The following is an 18,568-nucleotide window of genomic DNA, read 5'->3' on the forward strand; positions in this document are numbered from 1 at the left end:
ATATTTCTTTTGATTCGCTTCTTATTTCCAGATAACTAGCGTAATTTCCATGTGTTATTGACATATTGCTCACAAGTAATGAGTCAAATTATCAATAATGGTGATGTGTTCTATGGTGTACATATATGTATATATATAATATACAACATGCATATATATTTACACATGATATCATAAGAAGTATCCATTTTTTTACTTTAATTTTGGTTTTTTCGTTATGTTGCGTTATTTAAATAATTTGATTTTTATGAACAATTGTATCTAATCTTTAATATAAATATTTCATTGAAAATGTAGATATGTAGGATACACAAATATCGTTAATAGTGTCCGTGTACGCGACGTCTTAAATATATACAGTCAATATTAGCTACTATCTTATTCCGTGAAACTACATGGTCTTATTTAAACAGTAGTGACGTATGTCGCTTTGTACATTTCTTAGAAATATGACAAGGATTTAAATCTTATATACTGTTTTTTATATACTTTTTCTTTATTTTGTCATATATTTACTTATAGTTAGTTATATAATATTAAACAATTGTTTATTATCACTTTGCAAATTGCGTTTTATTTTTTTATTTTATATACAAAACATTTATTGATCACTTTAAATTCATCTAACTCGCAATATATCACAGTCATAATTTCCTCGTCTGTAATTATTGTGGAAAAAGTATATGTTTCCTGTTTCTTTTCTTATTTAAAGACAAAAATTATGTAACAGAATTGCTTTTATTATTATGCGACGTTTACATCTATGTATATTGCAAACTGTGGTTACGTTATAATGTGTGTAGTTCATAAAACATAATATGTTTTTCGAAGAATATGTTTTTCGAAGAATATGTGTGTTTCTCAATATTATCCGATATCTCTGTAAGACATTATGAAAAAGTAACCTTTTGAGATGTCGTAATTTTATACTTATTCTTGATATTATATCAGAGAGAAAGAGAGAAAATAAAAACTTTTGTAAGTTTTTATTTAAAAAACATGGAAAGAACTACGTAATTAATTAATAATAGAATGATACATTAACTCAGAAGATTTAATTTGTCTATGTTTTTTGATTAATTTCTCAATATGAAATTTTGTGTACGTGTGTTTAGAAATATTAGACATTTACTTGTGTATATTAAAATAAAGCAGAATTTTTTCAAAACTTTGTTGTATTAAAAAAAAATTAAATTATTGTACAAGATGGAAACGGGAGAAGTAATAACTTATTGGCGTTAGAAATTTATATTTTTATTGAAATTTATGTTATAAACTATACTTAAAGTATTACGTTGTTTAACGCGAGTCACATTAAAAAAAAAACATTAGTAATGTTTTTTTAATATTGTTCACTCAAACATATTTTTCTGTGACTGCACTTACGACAAAAAACATGTGTCATAAGGTATACATGAGCCATTCCACTATATCTTTCCCAACGCACTTCACACCGCGATATGCATGTCTGGAAAAAAGTATTATCTTGAAATTAATGACACGTAAAAAGCATGTGTATATGACCGATATCATTGAGTAAGTAAGCAATCATATGTTTCGCAGAACTTTGTTTAGATTTGAAGTGTCAGAGACAGATTGATCAGACAAACGTTTAATATGTTTTTGTGCAGTAATTCCGCGAAGTAAAGCTAAAAAGTAACAGAAATGAAATCATCCGTTTCGCATACTTGTCCTGTGCGATTTGGAGATAAGCAACTAAGCGGACAAGCTGATCCACAAGGGTTCCATTTTTGGTCCTGTGAACAAGGATGTTCGGCTGGCTATATGCGACTACGAATGAAAGTTTTACATGTTTAATAACAGTTAAATCGCATTGTTGTGTTCACACACAAGACGGACAGAATGTATGTACGTTGTTGCTAAACGTTGACTCATTTAACTGTCGCGGCCTTAAAATAAATTCTGCTGATTATTGATTTCTTATCGCTGTACTCTTGTGTGCCGTGTATGTTTCTGTGCCCGTTATTTTATAAGAACACTTGACTTACGTAATAATCGTAAACTTAACTTGTGCAAAATATCACTGTGGCGATGGCAAGTAAGAGAAGAGTAAAACGAGACATATCGATTCGCGTGTTTTCGAATGACAGTTGCGTAAGTAACGCTTATACGTTCACTTTGTGCGGTTTTATATTTTTCCATCATGTGCAAATGTTCTTTTTTTACATTCAAATCATATTTATATATTTTCACAACTTGGTTATCTACAACTGTTGTATTTAAAATACGTGTATTTAAAACTGGTGTATTTAAAATACGTGGCTTAAAATACAAGTTTCTTGTTTAGTTTAAACGAGTGCATAAAAATAAACAGGGAATTTTCTGTGATGATAAACTTTTGTCGTAAAGATAATTTTCTTACATAACCAGAGAGTTATATATGTTATTTTTTATTTATTATTACATTGTAAACAAGTATAATCACATACACATATACATATGTATACTGTCAATATACATATGTTGATAGAAACATATTAAAGAAAATTATATAAAACAAAAAGAAAAAAGTCAACGCAACTTTTATGTTATAACTTATTATTATTTTTTTTTGTGAAAAACAAAAAAATCGAGAAATGTAAAGATTTTTACATCTTTATAGTTTTACATTTCTAGAGACACAAAAAATTTTACTGTGGTGTGATTTTATTTTTAACAATCCTGAGCCGCTACGCAGTTTCCTTGAGAATTGAGCAGAAGACCTGATTTACATTGACATCCAATAATGCATTGCTGAAAAAAGTTGTATCATAAAATACCCGCATTTTATTCATCATGTAATGTTAGTGTATATTTTAAAAACAAAGATTGTGTATGATATTAATATTTTAACAAAATGAAGAAAATTAATAAATACCAATGTGCAAGCTCGATGAGGGTCTGAATTGCACGACGGTGGACATGCCGATCCACAAGTGGTCCACTCTTGATTTTCTGGACACGATTGAGCAGTAGGTTGTGCGATAGTTGTGCCTGTGTAAATATAATTATCATAAGTGACATCGCAAAATTCAAAACTTATTGGGGAATTAAAATGTAAAATAATATTACGCACAGTATATATTATAATTATTCGTGCAAAAGTTAAATTGGAAGAAACAAGAGCAAATGTATTGCAAAAAAATGTAACGTGAAACTTACTAATAAGCACACCGATCACCAGGAGCACTACGAAAACGGCACGAGACATGTTTAACGATCTGGCACTGAGCTTCACTGTCTGATGACTGATACTGTCTGCGTTGAATGTTACATATGCTCTTATATACCCATTCTCTCCATATGAACTTTGATTAGACTACGCTTGGAAAATTCTTTAGCGTGTATACTTTATTACGTCATACGTTTGAAGATCATACTAATGATCTTCAAACGCTTATATATTGTATGTATAAAAAGTATGGTAAATATCATGTGATGTAACGATAATGTTGTTCGACAAAATCAACACGCGCGATCTTCTTGACGTTAATAATAAATATTATCAATAACAAATACCGATAACACAAACATATACGTACGTTCTTTTTATACGTGTTTTCAGATTTATTTTAGGAAAAATGCTTCCGGATATTTCATGAAAAAGTAATCTCAGTATTGAGAGAGCTTACAACTTATAAGTTGTACAATATATGTTGCCTCTATAAATTAATAAAATATTCTTCTTTATTTTTTATATATATAACTACTTATTTAAAAAACCTGGAATGTCAAATATATTGCCAGAACTGTCCGGACCAATCCCGGACGTCTGGTAATTCTCAATATACCCATACACATATGTTGATAGAAAATAAATTAAAGAGAATTATATAAAACAAAAAGAGAGAGAAAAAAATGTAACTTTTATTAATGTTTTAACTCATTACTTTTATTTCTTGTATATCTCTTCCTCTCTCGCTCTTTCTACAAGAAAAGATCGAGAAATGTAAATATTTTTACATTTTTAGAGGTGCATAAAACTGTGGTTCGATTTTTAACAATTTTCAGGTAATACGCAGTTTCCTTGAGAATTGAGCAGAAAACCTGGATTACATTGACATCCAACGACGCAATCCTGAAACAAAGTTGTATCATGAAGTAATGCGCTCGTTTTTCTGCTTAGGATTGTTTATCTGGGAATTAGCGTTTTAACAAACTTAAAAGAATAAATACCTTTGAGCATCGGCCAGAATTTGGGATGCACGATCGTGGACATGCTGATCCACAAGTGGTATACTGCATATTTTCCGGACATTGTTGTGCACCAGTTATGCCTGTGTACAAATATAAGTTATATATGGCATAAAAATCCAAAACACATTGGGGAAAATAAAATTTAGTCCTTTTATTGCTATAAACGCCTATATGCGCTTTGAAAGTTTGTTCGGAAGATACTGTTGGCACTCAACCAATATCGCTCAAATGATGTTAGAGTTTACAGATGTTCAATATTTATTATCAATATTCAAATAATTTTTCAATTAATTTAATGTTATTCAGTGTCTCGACAACTTTTATACTTTTTACAGAACTTTTCGTCTGTCACGTACGCCCTGCATTCCCGGGAAAAAATAGATTAGATCTAACTTAAATTTAACGAGATAAAAAAAATGGAAAAATAGATCTAATTAGGTCTACATTAAATCTGAATAGATATAAAGGAGATCTAAATAAATATAAGTAGATCTATTAAATTTACACTTTTACGTAGAGTATTATTAAATCTACCTTAGATCTACTCAGATCTATTATATTAAAACTACTCAGATTTAGATTTAAGCAGATCTGAACAGATCTGAGATGATCTAATATAATACATCTGAGTAGATCAAAAGTAGATCTAATAATAAATAAAAGTGTAAATTCACATAGATTTACTTATATTTATTTAGATTTACTTTAGATTTATTTAAATCTACTTTATGTCTATTTAGATTTAATTTAGATCTAATTAGATCTATTTTTCCATTTCTTTTTATCTCGTTAGATTTAAATTAGATCTAATCCATTTTTTCTCGGGTTAGACTTCGCCGAAGGGAAAAAATTAAAAAAATATGAGACTCGGTACATATTATAATTATTTATGCGAAAGTTAAATTAAGTGAGATAAATGAATATATAATAAAAAATCATATGTAACGTAAAACTTACTAAAAAGCACGCCAATCACTAGGAGCACTGTGAAAACAGCACGAGACATTTTTAACAATCTGACAAGTAACTTCGATATTTGACGACTGACACGGTCTGCGCGAATGTTGCACATATATATTATAAATCATCTCTTATATAGTACTTTCTCCGTGAACTTTGATTAAACTGCGCTTGAAAAATTGCTTAGTGTATTGTTTTACGTCGCACTAAAAGGCCACTTCCGGCGCTTATGTATTTCATTCATATGTATATGTATAAAAGACGATATATTAAATATCGCGTGATGTTTATAAAGCGCGTTTTTATACGAATATCTTAAATATATTTATATGTATAATAAATTATCATTTATCGTTTCGATAACATAAACATGTGTACATTATTTTATACGATTTTTTAGGATCAATCGGAAAATTCCGTACAGGTTTTAATTCTATGAATAATATTTGTCCAAAAATCATTTTTTACAAAAGTAATATAGGCAGAAGAAGGGATGGAGTAAGACGAAGTAGCGAGGAAAGTGAAGCTAAAAAATAACAAAACTGAAATTACTTTTTTCGCATAAATTTTCTGCGACTTGAAGATAAGCAAGTAGACGGCCAAGCTGATTCACAAGGGTTTTACCCGATAAACAGGGAGCCTCGGTGGTTTTGCAATTACGATGAAAGTTTTATACGTTCAATTTGCAATTATGATTAAATTACACACAAAACAAATAAAATATATGACTTTGTTAAACGTCGACTTACAGCATTTAACTGTCGCAGGCTTAAAATAAATTCTAGTGATTATTGTCTTTCTTATCGTTGTACTCTTGTGTGCCGTATTTGTTCATTATCTTGTAGAAAACACTTGACTTATGTAATATTCGTAAAATTACTAGTTCAAGATATCACCACGGCGATGATGAGTAAGAGAAGAGTAAAACGAGACCGGTGTCTTCGAGTGACACTAATATGTAAGTAATATTTTCTTGTCAGTGTTTTGTGCAGTTTTATATTTTTTACTACGCGCAAATATTCCTACGTTCAAATCATGTTTGTAGAAACTTGTTGTTTATTTATATAACATGTTTAAGTCACATTCATACAATATTATTTGAACAAAATAAAATATTAAACAAAATAAAGTATTAAATTCCGTAATAAAAAAAAAAAAAATCTTGAACGGCACTGAGTTTTTTTTTAAAAAACTGGCTTGTGCCATTAGATTTTTTCTTATTTATTAATCGAGTTTGTTAAAAGAACTAGAGAAAGAAAGAGAGTGTATTCAATTCTTCGATAATTTACGCATATATTAAATTTCTAAGGCAGCTTCCCGGCATTCGGCAATTAGTGGATTTTGCGTCAGAAAAAAAAAGGCAAGAAAGAAGAACGTCTTATTCAATCAACTGAGAAATTCCGAACTTGCAAAATATGTACGTTGTGTCCTTTTTGTCAGCGTGGGCACGACGGTCAATCTGACCGCTTCCCGAATACGCTTTTACCCTAAATGCCATTTTGCCATTGGCGAGATGGCTCAAGTGAATCAGGGCTGACCCTTCTGCTCCCCCTCGTTCTCCTGGTACATAGTTTTTTTTTTTTATTTCGCGTAAAGAGCGCCGAGAATCGAATATCCGGCGATTCGAATTGAATTTATTACGATAGAGAATTGAATTATTGTTTGCGCGTACTTGCTTTTAGTTGGAACTTTTTCACAAATCGAAGCACCTGGAGTAATTCATTCTGATAACGTATTTGATCAAAAGATACCGAATCTCTAACCATGTATATTTACGAATCATAATTATTTGCAACATGAATAAACGCGCGTTCTGTGTTTGTTCACGTAACTTTGTACGGCGCAAATTGCGGGAAAAAAGTTAAACGCATTTTAGTCACAAAGTGACATGAAAATGTGAAAGCGATCATATCAGCTATCATCTTTTCGATATCGATTCGCGGCGAGAATTCAAAGATGCGCGAATCGCGCGAGCGAGCTGTTTCCCTACAATGGCGGGTCGACGACTTAATTACTTGGAAAACTCGGCGTGTAATTGTTCCTACGCGTTTCTCCTCTCCATTCTCATTGTCTCGACAGTCCTATTCAGCATTTCACGACGCACCGCCATCCGACTCTGACAGCGGGAAAACTCGATTGGGGGGGCTCTTCTCGAGATTCCCTGCTCGTTTCGCCATCGACTTTCCTTCGCTCTCCGGTCAGCCTTCGTATTTCTCTCGCTTTTACGCTTTAACTCGCTCTTGTCACACAGCTTTCAACGTGCAGCCTTTGTATCGAGCAGCAAGTTAAACGATAACTGCCGTGACTCTGTCCCACTGACCTTACGACTTTACTGACCGCAATCTAGCGGGCGATATATGCACAAATTATATTAAATATAATAATTTTTATGTATTTCTGATTCTGTTTTTCGAGAGTCTTTTTATTGAATATAAATAAATACTCATTGTTTTCGATATTATACTACGCAGACATGAAAAATAGTTTATTTTATATGTAAGCAAAAATCGTGTCAATGCATTGTGTCTAATCGTCTACACAATATTCTATAAGTTACAAGATTAAATTTATAAAAATTATATTTTATTATCAGTATATTTTCTTAGTACCCTCGATTTCTCTAGTTTTTCACCAAGCGAGATAATGAAAATTGTTCACTCATGTATCGATAATTTTAATTAAATTTCTCAGTTACCTTATTGCTGTAATTACAGCTAATGTTATGTCAGAGAGATAAAGATAAAACAATATTGTGTAAGCAAACTACTTGCCAGTCGAGACTACAAAACGTGCCGTGTTTATTCTAAATATAGAAATGCAGCAAAACATGCGATGTGACGATGTAATCGAGCGAGATATACGATAGTTCTCTATCTTCCAAGAATATATTTAAGCAAGATGGGGGAATCACGATGGATCAAGCTATAATCTCACTCGGGACTTCCCCGATTGCGCAAATATAATTTAAAGATTATCTGTTAATTGGCATTAATAGAAAAATAATGTTTTGACGTTATAATGTTTTTTATTTTATTTTTGCTCATCCAAGCGGATGCAAAATTACTTGTTCTTACGTCAAAATGTAACAATATTATATATAATATTTTGAAATATTTTGTTTATTTCAAACATTCATGTTTTTATGTAGTGTTTTATTGCACATAAAAAAAGTAGATGGCTAGATACCATGATTTACTTCTTCAACATCTCCGCTATTAGATGACAAATTTTAGTGATCACTTAGAACTCACTGTAGAATCATTAATTTAATTGTTCGATGTTATACAGTATCGCTAACATGTCACTAAATAACAGACGGCGTATGTTACAACGCATTTTTTATCGTTTATTTGTATTCACGAGGATAACCAGATATACACAATGCTTTCTCTCACACAGCGCTATATAAGATATCCGACAGCACGAAGTCGTGTCAGTTGTGAGTCAGAAATACGAATATTGTGATGAAAAACATTTTTGTTGCAAGACCTGTAGGAATGTCTCGTATAGTGATCGTGTTATTCGTTGCATTGGCGATATTTTCTGCGTGTAAATATTGATTTTATTATTTTGTGAAGAAAGTGCGCGATAGAACAAACTATAATTTTATATTATAATATATCTTCTATCACAAAATCGAACAAGAAATAGACGATAACTTTGTCTCACTGACCTTTCGACCACTGGCCGTAATCTTACGAGCGATGCGCACAAATGATGAAATTATTAGAATATTTTCATAAGAACATTTTTTACAAGAACATCTTTATATCGTTTTTGATAAACTAACTAACTTAACTAAACTGTATTTTTAATTCTGCTTTTCTTCTTTTATTTTATTTTTTTTTTAAGTGGTTTTATAATAACGATATAAACTTTGTCGAAAATCATGTAAATTGATGCAATATGTAACTTGTTTCAACATTTTGTTTGCATAATATATAAGACTTCTTGTCAAACTTGGTAAGTGTTGTATATGACAAATATATGTTTGACACAAAATTTAAACATTTCCAGGCACATTTGCATACCGAGTGCCATTAAATTGTAGTCGCGAGAATGAAGAATATCAATGTGGATCGGCTTGTCAGACAACTTGCATCACCTTGGGACAATATTGTCCTATAGCTAGTTTTGTATATATATATATAAATATATAGATATTTAATTAACACTTATTAGATATCACAAAAATTAATTTATGAGATTCTGAAAATATAATATATATATACGTTCTATTGTATTGTAAATATATTTTGAGTTTCACTAACATATTTATTCATTTTTTTTTAGAGATGTAACGATGCTTGTTATTGCAAAAATGGATACGCGCGAATTACCAGTGATGACAGCGCATGCATTCCTGTAAGTGAATGTCCGAATAATAGGGAGTAATTTATGCGTAATGTTTCATGACAACGATGAATGTAAAGTATTTTCACGTACACGTCAAGATATAAAATAAATAATATATACAACCGAAATATTTTTTTATATTTAAAACTTCATACGTCTTTGTGTATTTTTTCCTATTATACGTAGGAAAAAAAGTAACAATATATCTTCGTTAGTACATGACGAGTTCTAGTGTCAATCACTTGTGCCAATAGATAACAGGCGGCGTGTGTTACAACACATTTTTACTTGGAAACATTTGCAAATATTTTTGAACGCAGATTTTAACATTTAATTATGCATATTTTTCTTCGGTGTGTTCTCTCAAGCTTAAGCTTGTTATTATACGAATACACGTACATATCTAAGTGTTTTTCCGGTATTGGACATTTTTTTTTTACATAAGCAATCTTTGTGTTCGCGGATTCGAGTAAAGGCTGTTTTATGCACAGTCAGTTTTATGTACAGTGCCGTATCTCTCTAATTTTATCGCCCGATTAATGTATGATATATTGGAAAATATTAACAACCAAGTTTTTTTTGTTGCTCCGATCGGACGCGCATATCGCACGGACACGAAACATATGCGTTAAAATAAATCGGCCTTGAAGTCATTCTTCCGGAATATTGTTTTCTGACAAGATAATAATGCTCGAACGCAAAGTACACACGACGAAAGTCGAGGAAATCCCGCGTTTCGTCGGGTTCGGTCTCGCGTTTGCTCTAAGCCGCTTTTCGGATTAGCAGAGCTTCCATAGTCGTTGCCTAGTGCTCTGAACGAAGTATAACCCGGCTCGAAACGCACAATCGCGTAAGTTAAACAATTCGGCCGGTGCCTCGAAGAGGCGCTCCAATATTTGGCCTCGTGATGTAATCTACGGAAGAAGTCACTAAAGGACAGAGTGTTGGAAATGTACGTTCTTCTCTCTCTCTCTGCGAGCCTTTCGCTCAAAACCTTTAGATGGTCGTGTATTCGCGATTCTCGTAATTCGTATGAAATTCGTGAAAATTATTATAAAAAAAAAAAAGAAAATACGACATGTGCGTGAATCGACGTGAATTGTTTCTTTCGCATTATTTACGAATTTCGCACGAATCACAAATACGCAAGTATAATGCGTCCGACACCGGACTCTAGACTGTCAATCGAATATATTGTGAGATATGTAGAGCTTCTAAATTCCTGACGCGGTTTTGAACAAGTTCAATGTCACATTTAGCTGTACCACCACCCGATCGAATGCGTTAGACAGCGCGCTATTACAAAACCGTCGCCCGCACGCACACGATTCGTATGCGCTTCGTCGATTATAACGCCACAGGCAATCAGCGAGCGAAGCATGTGGCAGAAAGAGAGAAATGCAGAAAGTACATTTACTCACAAAAATCTGCGTCTGATAAGAACAATCAACAAGTTTGAAATGATTTTTAATACATACTATTTTTATTTCTTAATCCAATCAATTTTGCACTTTTTGGATCTTTGGAATTATATTTAATGATATATAGTTTTATATTCTAGAAGATATTTTAAAATTTTTCTTGTGTTTTGTCAATTCTTATGCTAGTAGATATTTTTATTTTATATTGTTATATTATATTACAGATATTCAAAAGAAAATCGGAAGTACGATGTGCAGTTTCTCTCGCACATGCTCTTTTTTTTCGGCTTTTTTCGTGAAGCAAATGTAATCCAATGTAACTTTTGTAAGCAAATGTAGCTCTCGACTGTGAAGCGTGCGCACGTGGTGAATTCAGCTCGAATTTCGCATGCCGCACGACACGTGCGACGCTCGAAACCCTCTTGGTCTCCGCAAGGGCAAAATAGTAGTAGAGAGAGAGAGAGAGAGAGAGAGAGAGAGAGAGAGAGAGAAGCAAATTCATTCACGTATATCTACCAAGAGAGCAAGAAGAGATGGACGCCGGTGCCTGGAGGGGTTGCTCGAGTTCCTACCGGCATTTGTTTAATTGGGAACCGACATGGTCGTCATGGCCACCCCTCCCGCGATCGACCATCCACCCCCATTCACGAGAATCTCTTCGAAATTCACAACTCGCGCACAAAAGCTGCTAGCAGAATGCAAACATTTATCCACGTTTTCGTTTTGTATGCTTAATCGCGGAAATATCAAATGAAAACATTCAGAGTTTGCAGAAATAGTTTGAAATTGCACATTTTATTTTAGATACGTAAGAAAATAACTGTGGGTAATAGTTAGGTTAGCGAGAGGATTAGAATTTGCAGAGTTTCTAAAGACGCGCAACCTCCAACAGCAACATCACGAGCTTATAGCCCTTTGTTAGTTTACGTGTCGTGCAAGCTGCTATCAAGGGCCGACCACGGGGGAGGATTGTGAAATTTTCTGTAACCAAACATGGCCGCCGAATCAACCCTTCAAAGCAACGTCGATGCGAAACTCCCGCTGCTGCCCTGCGCCGGAGGTCTCATTGCAAGCAAAACGAGGGTTGAATTCGGAATGGTGCTCAAACTACATGTTACGTTATTAGCACGTGTATTATTACTAAGCTAAGTTATTTCTGTTTGATTACATCACTTGTTTTCAGTGCGAAATTAACAAATGCCGTGAAGATGATTAAAAAAAAAAAAAACGACTTCGTATGAATAAATCTTTTTTTATTACAAGATGTGAGAAATTTTCTTTATATAAACATCGTTGTGTATTCTTGTAATATTAGTATTCTTATAATATTAGTATAAAAAAAAAAAAAGAAAGTACACACACAAATATAGATGGGCGCAGCACATTCTCTCGGAGAGCAAACTCGCGCTTCTCGAAAATCTCCTCGAGCAGCAAAATTGTTTGTTTCCATTAAGGTCTCTTTCAGAAATTCAAGGACGTAAGTACATTTTCCGCAGGTTTGGCCAACGATGATGATAATCCGACAAAATGTAAATAGTGTCTGGTCTATGAATATTCAATTACCGGACAATATCTGTGGAAACGCGTTTGATTGTTTATACAGGCCGCCGACGACTACCTACTGTAATTATCCACAGGCATTACCCTACTCTGGCAATTTCTGTGTTTCTCGACGCGAAGAGGAAAAATCTCTCTCCGATCAAGAGATTATATCACAGAGCAATTGTCGTGTATGTATATATATATATTCGTTGTTTCCTTTTTTTTAATGTCGCGCACACGTAACTGATTAGCGGCGATTACATAAATCACAGCGAGAAGATGAGAACCGCAGTTTAATCGCAGATTCGCATCCGGTTTTTTTTATTTTAGCAAAAAAAAACCTGAACAATTTAAACGATGAATCACGAAGTATAAACGTTATTGTTATTTGTTGTGTTTTGCGTGCACAATTTTCCGACGTCAAGTTCCGCATTAGATCTCTCACGGTGACTGTTTATATCGTTTATGCGGCATTAGAAGTTCCGCAAGATTAGCCCAGTCAGACGGAGACTGAGAAGCAGAAGGGGAGAGATTTTCATTCCCACAAGTGGCTCGTTATCGCGTTCTTTCGTTATTCCAGAGATTCTCTGTTTTGCCGTCGGCTTTCTTCTGAAATGAGTGTTCATTCTCCGCAAATCGATTGGAAAAATGATTGGGTTCCACGAGTGTGTCTTGAATAGACGAACGTTCATTACGAAACCCGCAGAGTGGAACAGGTTTTTGTTTGTTTTTTTTTTTCCCCTCGTTTGCAGAGGCAGAGGTTCATTTTATTCATTTTATACAAAAAAAAGATCATTTTTTCGCTTTAATATGCGGAAAGAAATTAAACGTGTGTGTGATAAATGCGACATTCATTTTTTTTTTTTTTTCTACTTGCACGGCGATGACCATTATTTTGACATAAATGCTAATTAACACGAATCTGGTGTTTATGCGATTACGTAAGAACGTACGATTGTTTTGCGATTGTCGCGTAAGCTGATATTTTATGCATTTTTTTCGGACAGCGGTGTCTTCCTGAGATGCTGTTTAAATAATAAATCTTGCTTCTTTCCTGACGTGATCACGTTCTTGGAAATGGCGGTACATGGCATTTACATTGCGCCTACATTATCGCCATGAGACACGCGACGCATAGTGCCACACGCGCGACGAATAATTCACCCCGGCCTCGTACATCTTCGGGACTTTATCTGGGAAAAGGGTGAACACATTTTGAATGTCACATTGTTCTAACCAAGCAACAAAAGCACGGCCGCACATAACTCGGCTAGCGCAGATATGTGTGTAGGCAGAGCATTTGGATGATAAAGAAAATAAAATAAATAGCGCGAATTGCAATCGAAAAGTGAATGGGAAAGTAAAGATGTTACTCGATAGTGGAAACGGAAATAAAAGCGATCGAAACCCGCGCCTGGATAATAAACGACGAGAAGAAGCTCCGACGCTCTTCTTCCGTAGGAGATACCTGATGTAATTCTGACATTATATTGTCTCGATGTCGGTTCAAGCTGCCGAATAATCCCGGGATGGCGCGTCCTCGTTTTCCCGGTGAGATGCGATAACACCCGAGAATTGTGAGCGAACCCGTAGGGTTAACAGCACTCGATCCACCGTTGAATAGCCGATCGACGGAATTTAACAGCGTTCGTATACGGTTCGCTGGGCTCGTATATGTACGTACATACATAGTCGCTCCGCATAAATCCGTCTATTTCGAACCGATCCGGTCGCAAAACACCGGGGAGGGGGGAGGGAGGGATTAAAAATCGCGCAATTGAAAATATCTCTACCCTCGGATGCAGAATGTTGCACTGCGCTGTTGAAGTCTCACTCTCCAGCGGATATACACATGCAATAAAAACGTACCTTTTTGTATGTCGATGTGAGAGAAAGTGAGAGAAAAGCTTTGACGGTTACTTAAACATCGATATTGCATTTAATTTCACTGTACGCTCTCTAAGAATTTATTAAATATATTGCGCAACGCAAAACAATCTGTTCTAATTAAGATAATTATCTATCTAGCTCTAAATACGTTATACGTTCAGGATACGTAATCGTCCATGTCACGAATGTCAAAGATGCGGTCATGAAAATAAAATCCAATACCGAAAAATGGGTTGGAGTTCCGCAAAACCGATAACACGTCTGTCTCTTTCTTCGCGCGTTATTAGAATCTGGCACGAAATGAATCACGCATCGGCTTAATCGGCATTAACGATAAACGTCTCCAAGGATCCCTCGGGTTGTGGATCAAGACCCGGTTGAAACGCAAATATTGGCGCGCGATATTTTTACCGCGCGGTTGTGCTATCGAGCGATCGTGTAAGAGTATGAGAATATATTTGCGACAACGCAATTATCGTCAAGATAATTATCGGCACGTTGAAACAACGTTCTTAAGAAGTATTTAACGTACCGATAACGTGTGATTCATCCTGCTCTTTTTTTATTTTTAGAACACGTATTATAAGTTCTTCGACTGTTTTAGTCTTTAGTCCATATCTACTTTTTTGCAACACGTATTATAAGTTCTTCGACTGTTTTAGTCTTTAGTCCATATCTACTTTTTTGCTACTTTGTTTGAACTGTGTGTGCGGTATATATAATATATCTACCTAATTTTAAATACGACACGGGTCGAATTATGTCGAACTTTCTGCGCCGTGAATATGCGTCGCCGACAACGGAGAGATTCGATACGGACTACTACCGTAAAATATTTGAATGTATTGAAAGGTGGTTACATCACACTTTTTTCTGTTGTGTGTATATTGACTCTCTCTTTATATAATATTTTTTAAAAACTTGCAAAACCGATAATTTTTCTTTTCCAAGTAGTCCTCATAAAAGACGAGACATCATTCAAAGGCGGGATCTTGCCAAATGCTTTTAAATCTCTGCAAAAGAAGTAGGTAGGTATTCACGTCATTATTCAAGGCTCAAGAGTTTACGGAGAGAAAAGTAGCAGAAGCTGCCTCTGCATGTCAAATTGTCTTTTAAAGTCTTAAGCGATATTTGCCTAGAAAGAGCAGACGATCCAAAATTTTCGATCCGGCATTAATGGAATTTTTGACGTGAGAATAAAAAAAAAAAAAAAAACAAAGAATATCGGCAAACACGTTGAGTATTTAAATTGCTACCGTGGACATAGCTGAAGATGAGAAACGTTTAGGACAATGCAGAAATAAAAATAGCGATCATACGAACGCGCAATTAAAACTGTTGATTAGTAAAAAAAATTAAAAAAATAAAAAACAAGATAAACACACGTGAAAAAGTTGCTTTGATCGCATGTGCGAGAATATGAAATATCTCAACGTTCTGGCAACGTTTTTCTATTGTCGGAAAAACGACCTCGGCGCAACAACAATGCGTAGTGCACCCTTGATTGGTCAAATAACATCGCTAGCATAATTAAGTTGCTGTCCTTAATTAGGACAACACTAAGGTTCTTCTAATGCGATAGGGAAAGAGAATGAAGAAGAGAATGAAGAGAAAGACAAAGTATACAATCGAACCGACCGCTGTTTGGCAAGGCTCGGACCTATCAAATAACTTCGCCGCGTCCCGAGTGTATTTCAACAAGAAGGGGGAAAAGTATCCTCGTGTATAGATGAATGTAGTAGCGCGCGCGATTATAGCAGGCTGGCTCCCGCGTATACGTTATTATCCTTTGATCGCGTTATTATTAGATATATGCAATCTAGAGGCTAGGATGGGAGAAAGGTGCGCGTTGAAAAAAAATATCATTTGTTTCAACGAATCAGATTTTTGTATTGAGAAATTTCCAAGAAAACTTCGACAAACAAGTATTAAAAAAAAATAAATAAATAAATAAAAGCCAGTAAATATTCTAATACGCACACGTGCCCGCTGTTTGAAAAAAAAAAAAAAAAAAAAAGTAATTTCGGAATTTAATAAGGCAATGATAACGCCCCATGGGCATTCGTGCATAGGGTGAAAAAAAAGTATCTGGCACAAGTACACGTAGTTCGAATTTGGTAGTCTCTCCCTTCTGTGTACCATCTCTCCCCGCGTTTTTGTTGTAATCTCCCAAGGGAAGCATGAGCGCACGTACGCTCGGAGCTATACGCGCGTATATCGAGTGACCCTTGTGTCTGAATACGTTCGCAATATACTCTGAAGTTTACAATTCCGGAGTTTATAAATCTTCTCTATATTCTTACCTATGCCACGTTTTCTATATGTATGTATTCTGCGCATACGATCTAGTAAAACGAGTTTTACAATCAAGAGTGTGCGAGAGTGTAAATCTGTTTCATCGCGCTTTTCGTTTTTTAAGAGAATATTTTTTATTCCCTATCTCTCTCGTCTTATCTCGATTGTGCGATGTTAGATCTCGATTATCTAAACCACATTGTGTTTTATATGAAATTCTAGAGAGAAGTAGATAGATTATATAAAAACTGATGTCGCGTTTTTATTATTCCGGTCAGCTTCAAACTCGTAACGTGAGTTGCTTAAACCACATCGAAAAATAATTGCGAACGACATATCTACAAATTCGCTACAGAAGAGAGAATCAATTTTGCTTCATAAAATTGGTCTTTCCTATATTAGTGACAGCCGAAGTGCTCCCAAGCACCAAAAATTGGCGGATCTCTACGTGATCGGAATTTCGGTATATATCGGCTACGTCGACGGTAGCGGCTACAGTGACACTAACTAACGTAGTAATCAAGTAAGCAGTTTAACTGAACGATCCAGTTAGAACGACTTAGACCTCTGTATTGACGAGGCGTCACTAATTGGTTTACAGATCTCTCTTGAGCCAAAGTCGGCGCTCAAAGGTCTCTTCTCTAGTTAGCTGTGTCGGCCATTCGCGAGAGATTCACTTCTATTCGTATATTTTCTCGCGCTTCGCAAAATGTTTAATCAATGCCTATAAATATCGACGCCGCGTAAAACTTTGATCAGTAATTTTCGCAATGTTCACGCACGAACAAGAACCCATAAATTTCAATATCGACGCGCCATATAATTATCGTATTTTTTTTTTTTTCTCGTAAACGTTAAACATTCAAGAATAATGTTTAAAGAAAAAAAAACGTGCGTTATACATATTGTGCGTTATCGAGCGAGAGATATGTATATCGCGCACGTATTCTGTGACACACACACACACGTATTCCAAAACGTTTTTCGATTATTCTCTATATTGTGTTGTACATACGTACAACAAATATCTAGTACGTGCGTACACTTCGTAAAGAACTTTATTTCGGACGTGCCATCTGTGTTGAAAATTAAGAGCATCGTTACCGGTCGCTTCGAGAGACACTCAAGAGCTGAACGTCACGACGCTCTTCTATACGAAGTGAAAAATGTCATCCGTATGCAAAACAAATTGCGCGACAGCTTTCCTGGCGTTTCATTATCCCTCTGCAACCGGGGCGGTACGTCTAACCGGCTTTCCCTCGGCTGAGAAATTTAATTCTAGACGGGAAGCCCGGCTTCTCTTACGAATGCCTGACGTACTTTAATATCACGGTCACGACGAGAATGACGCACCGTCACCTGTGGTCGGTCCTTTAAAAATGATTAACCTAAAGAAAGACGGGACGACGGTCCCAGCCGCACGCGGACGTCGATGAAAAATGGAAGAAGCCGCTTTATTCAGAAAACGAAACAAAGGAGCCATTAGCTCGCATTTCCCAAACAAACGCGATAAAAAAAATTTTAACTTTACAAACTTTATTCTTTAAAAATATTGTATTTAATAACTTGTGATAACAGAAGAGAACACACACAATCGCGTTCTGTGAAAAAAATATTGAAAATTAAAGTCACATTGTGCTTCCACGACACTTTTATGTTCTAACAGTTCTACGTAAAAAAATCTCTTTTTAAAAACTTTTGTATTCAAATATTATTTCAAATATATTATTTCTTTTTAAAAACTTTTTGTATTCAAATATTATAATTGTATATTTTCGTGTTCGACGCGAAAATACGTAAAAAGACGATCGATTTCACAGAATATCGACAACATTTCAGTCGCTCTTTACCGATCTTTATTTTTTTGTTCTTCTTTGTTTGACAACAAAACCGACGTAATTTTCGAG

General features: G+C 34.8%; 2 protein-coding genes and 1 long non-coding RNA gene across 3 annotated transcripts; 1 reads left to right on the forward strand and 2 right to left on the reverse strand.

Moving 5' to 3' along the window:
• Window positions 1–2,604: 2,604 nt before the first annotated feature.
• Window positions 2,605–3,272, reverse strand: LOC109857242 (chymotrypsin inhibitor-like). The gene is made up of 3 exons (XM_020433392.1): window positions 3,163–3,272; window positions 2,879–2,994; window positions 2,605–2,754 (listed from the first exon to the last, which is right to left on the reverse strand). Exons 1-3 carry the CDS (start codon window positions 3,209–3,211, stop codon window positions 2,674–2,676), a joined length of 246 nt encoding a protein of 81 aa, XP_020288981.1. The 5' UTR covers window positions 3,212–3,272; the 3' UTR covers window positions 2,605–2,673.
• Window positions 3,273–3,957: 685 nt separating this feature from the next.
• On the reverse strand, window positions 3,958–5,234 carry LOC109857245 (chymotrypsin inhibitor-like). Its single transcript, XM_020433396.1, has 3 exons — window positions 5,155–5,234; window positions 4,177–4,277; window positions 3,958–4,078 (listed from the first exon to the last, which is right to left on the reverse strand). The coding sequence occupies exons 1-3, from the start codon at window positions 5,201–5,203 to the stop codon at window positions 3,998–4,000; spliced, it is 231 nt and encodes a 76-aa protein (XP_020288985.1). The 5' UTR covers window positions 5,204–5,234; the 3' UTR covers window positions 3,958–3,997.
• A 3,351-nt stretch (window positions 5,235–8,585) lies between these two features.
• On the forward strand, window positions 8,586–9,538 carry LOC109857243. Its single transcript, XR_002250479.1, has 3 exons — window positions 8,586–8,706; window positions 9,175–9,288; window positions 9,451–9,538. It is a non-coding gene; the product is annotated as an uncharacterized LOC109857243 (long non-coding RNA).
• Window positions 9,539–18,568: the final 9,030 nt, after the last annotated feature.

Source organism: Pseudomyrmex gracilis, unplaced genomic scaffold (genome assembly GCF_002006095.1).
Source record: "Pseudomyrmex gracilis isolate BER0280 unplaced genomic scaffold, ASM200609v1 scaffold_152, whole genome shotgun sequence".
Lineage (NCBI taxonomy): Eukaryota > Metazoa > Arthropoda > Insecta > Hymenoptera > Formicidae > Pseudomyrmex > Pseudomyrmex gracilis.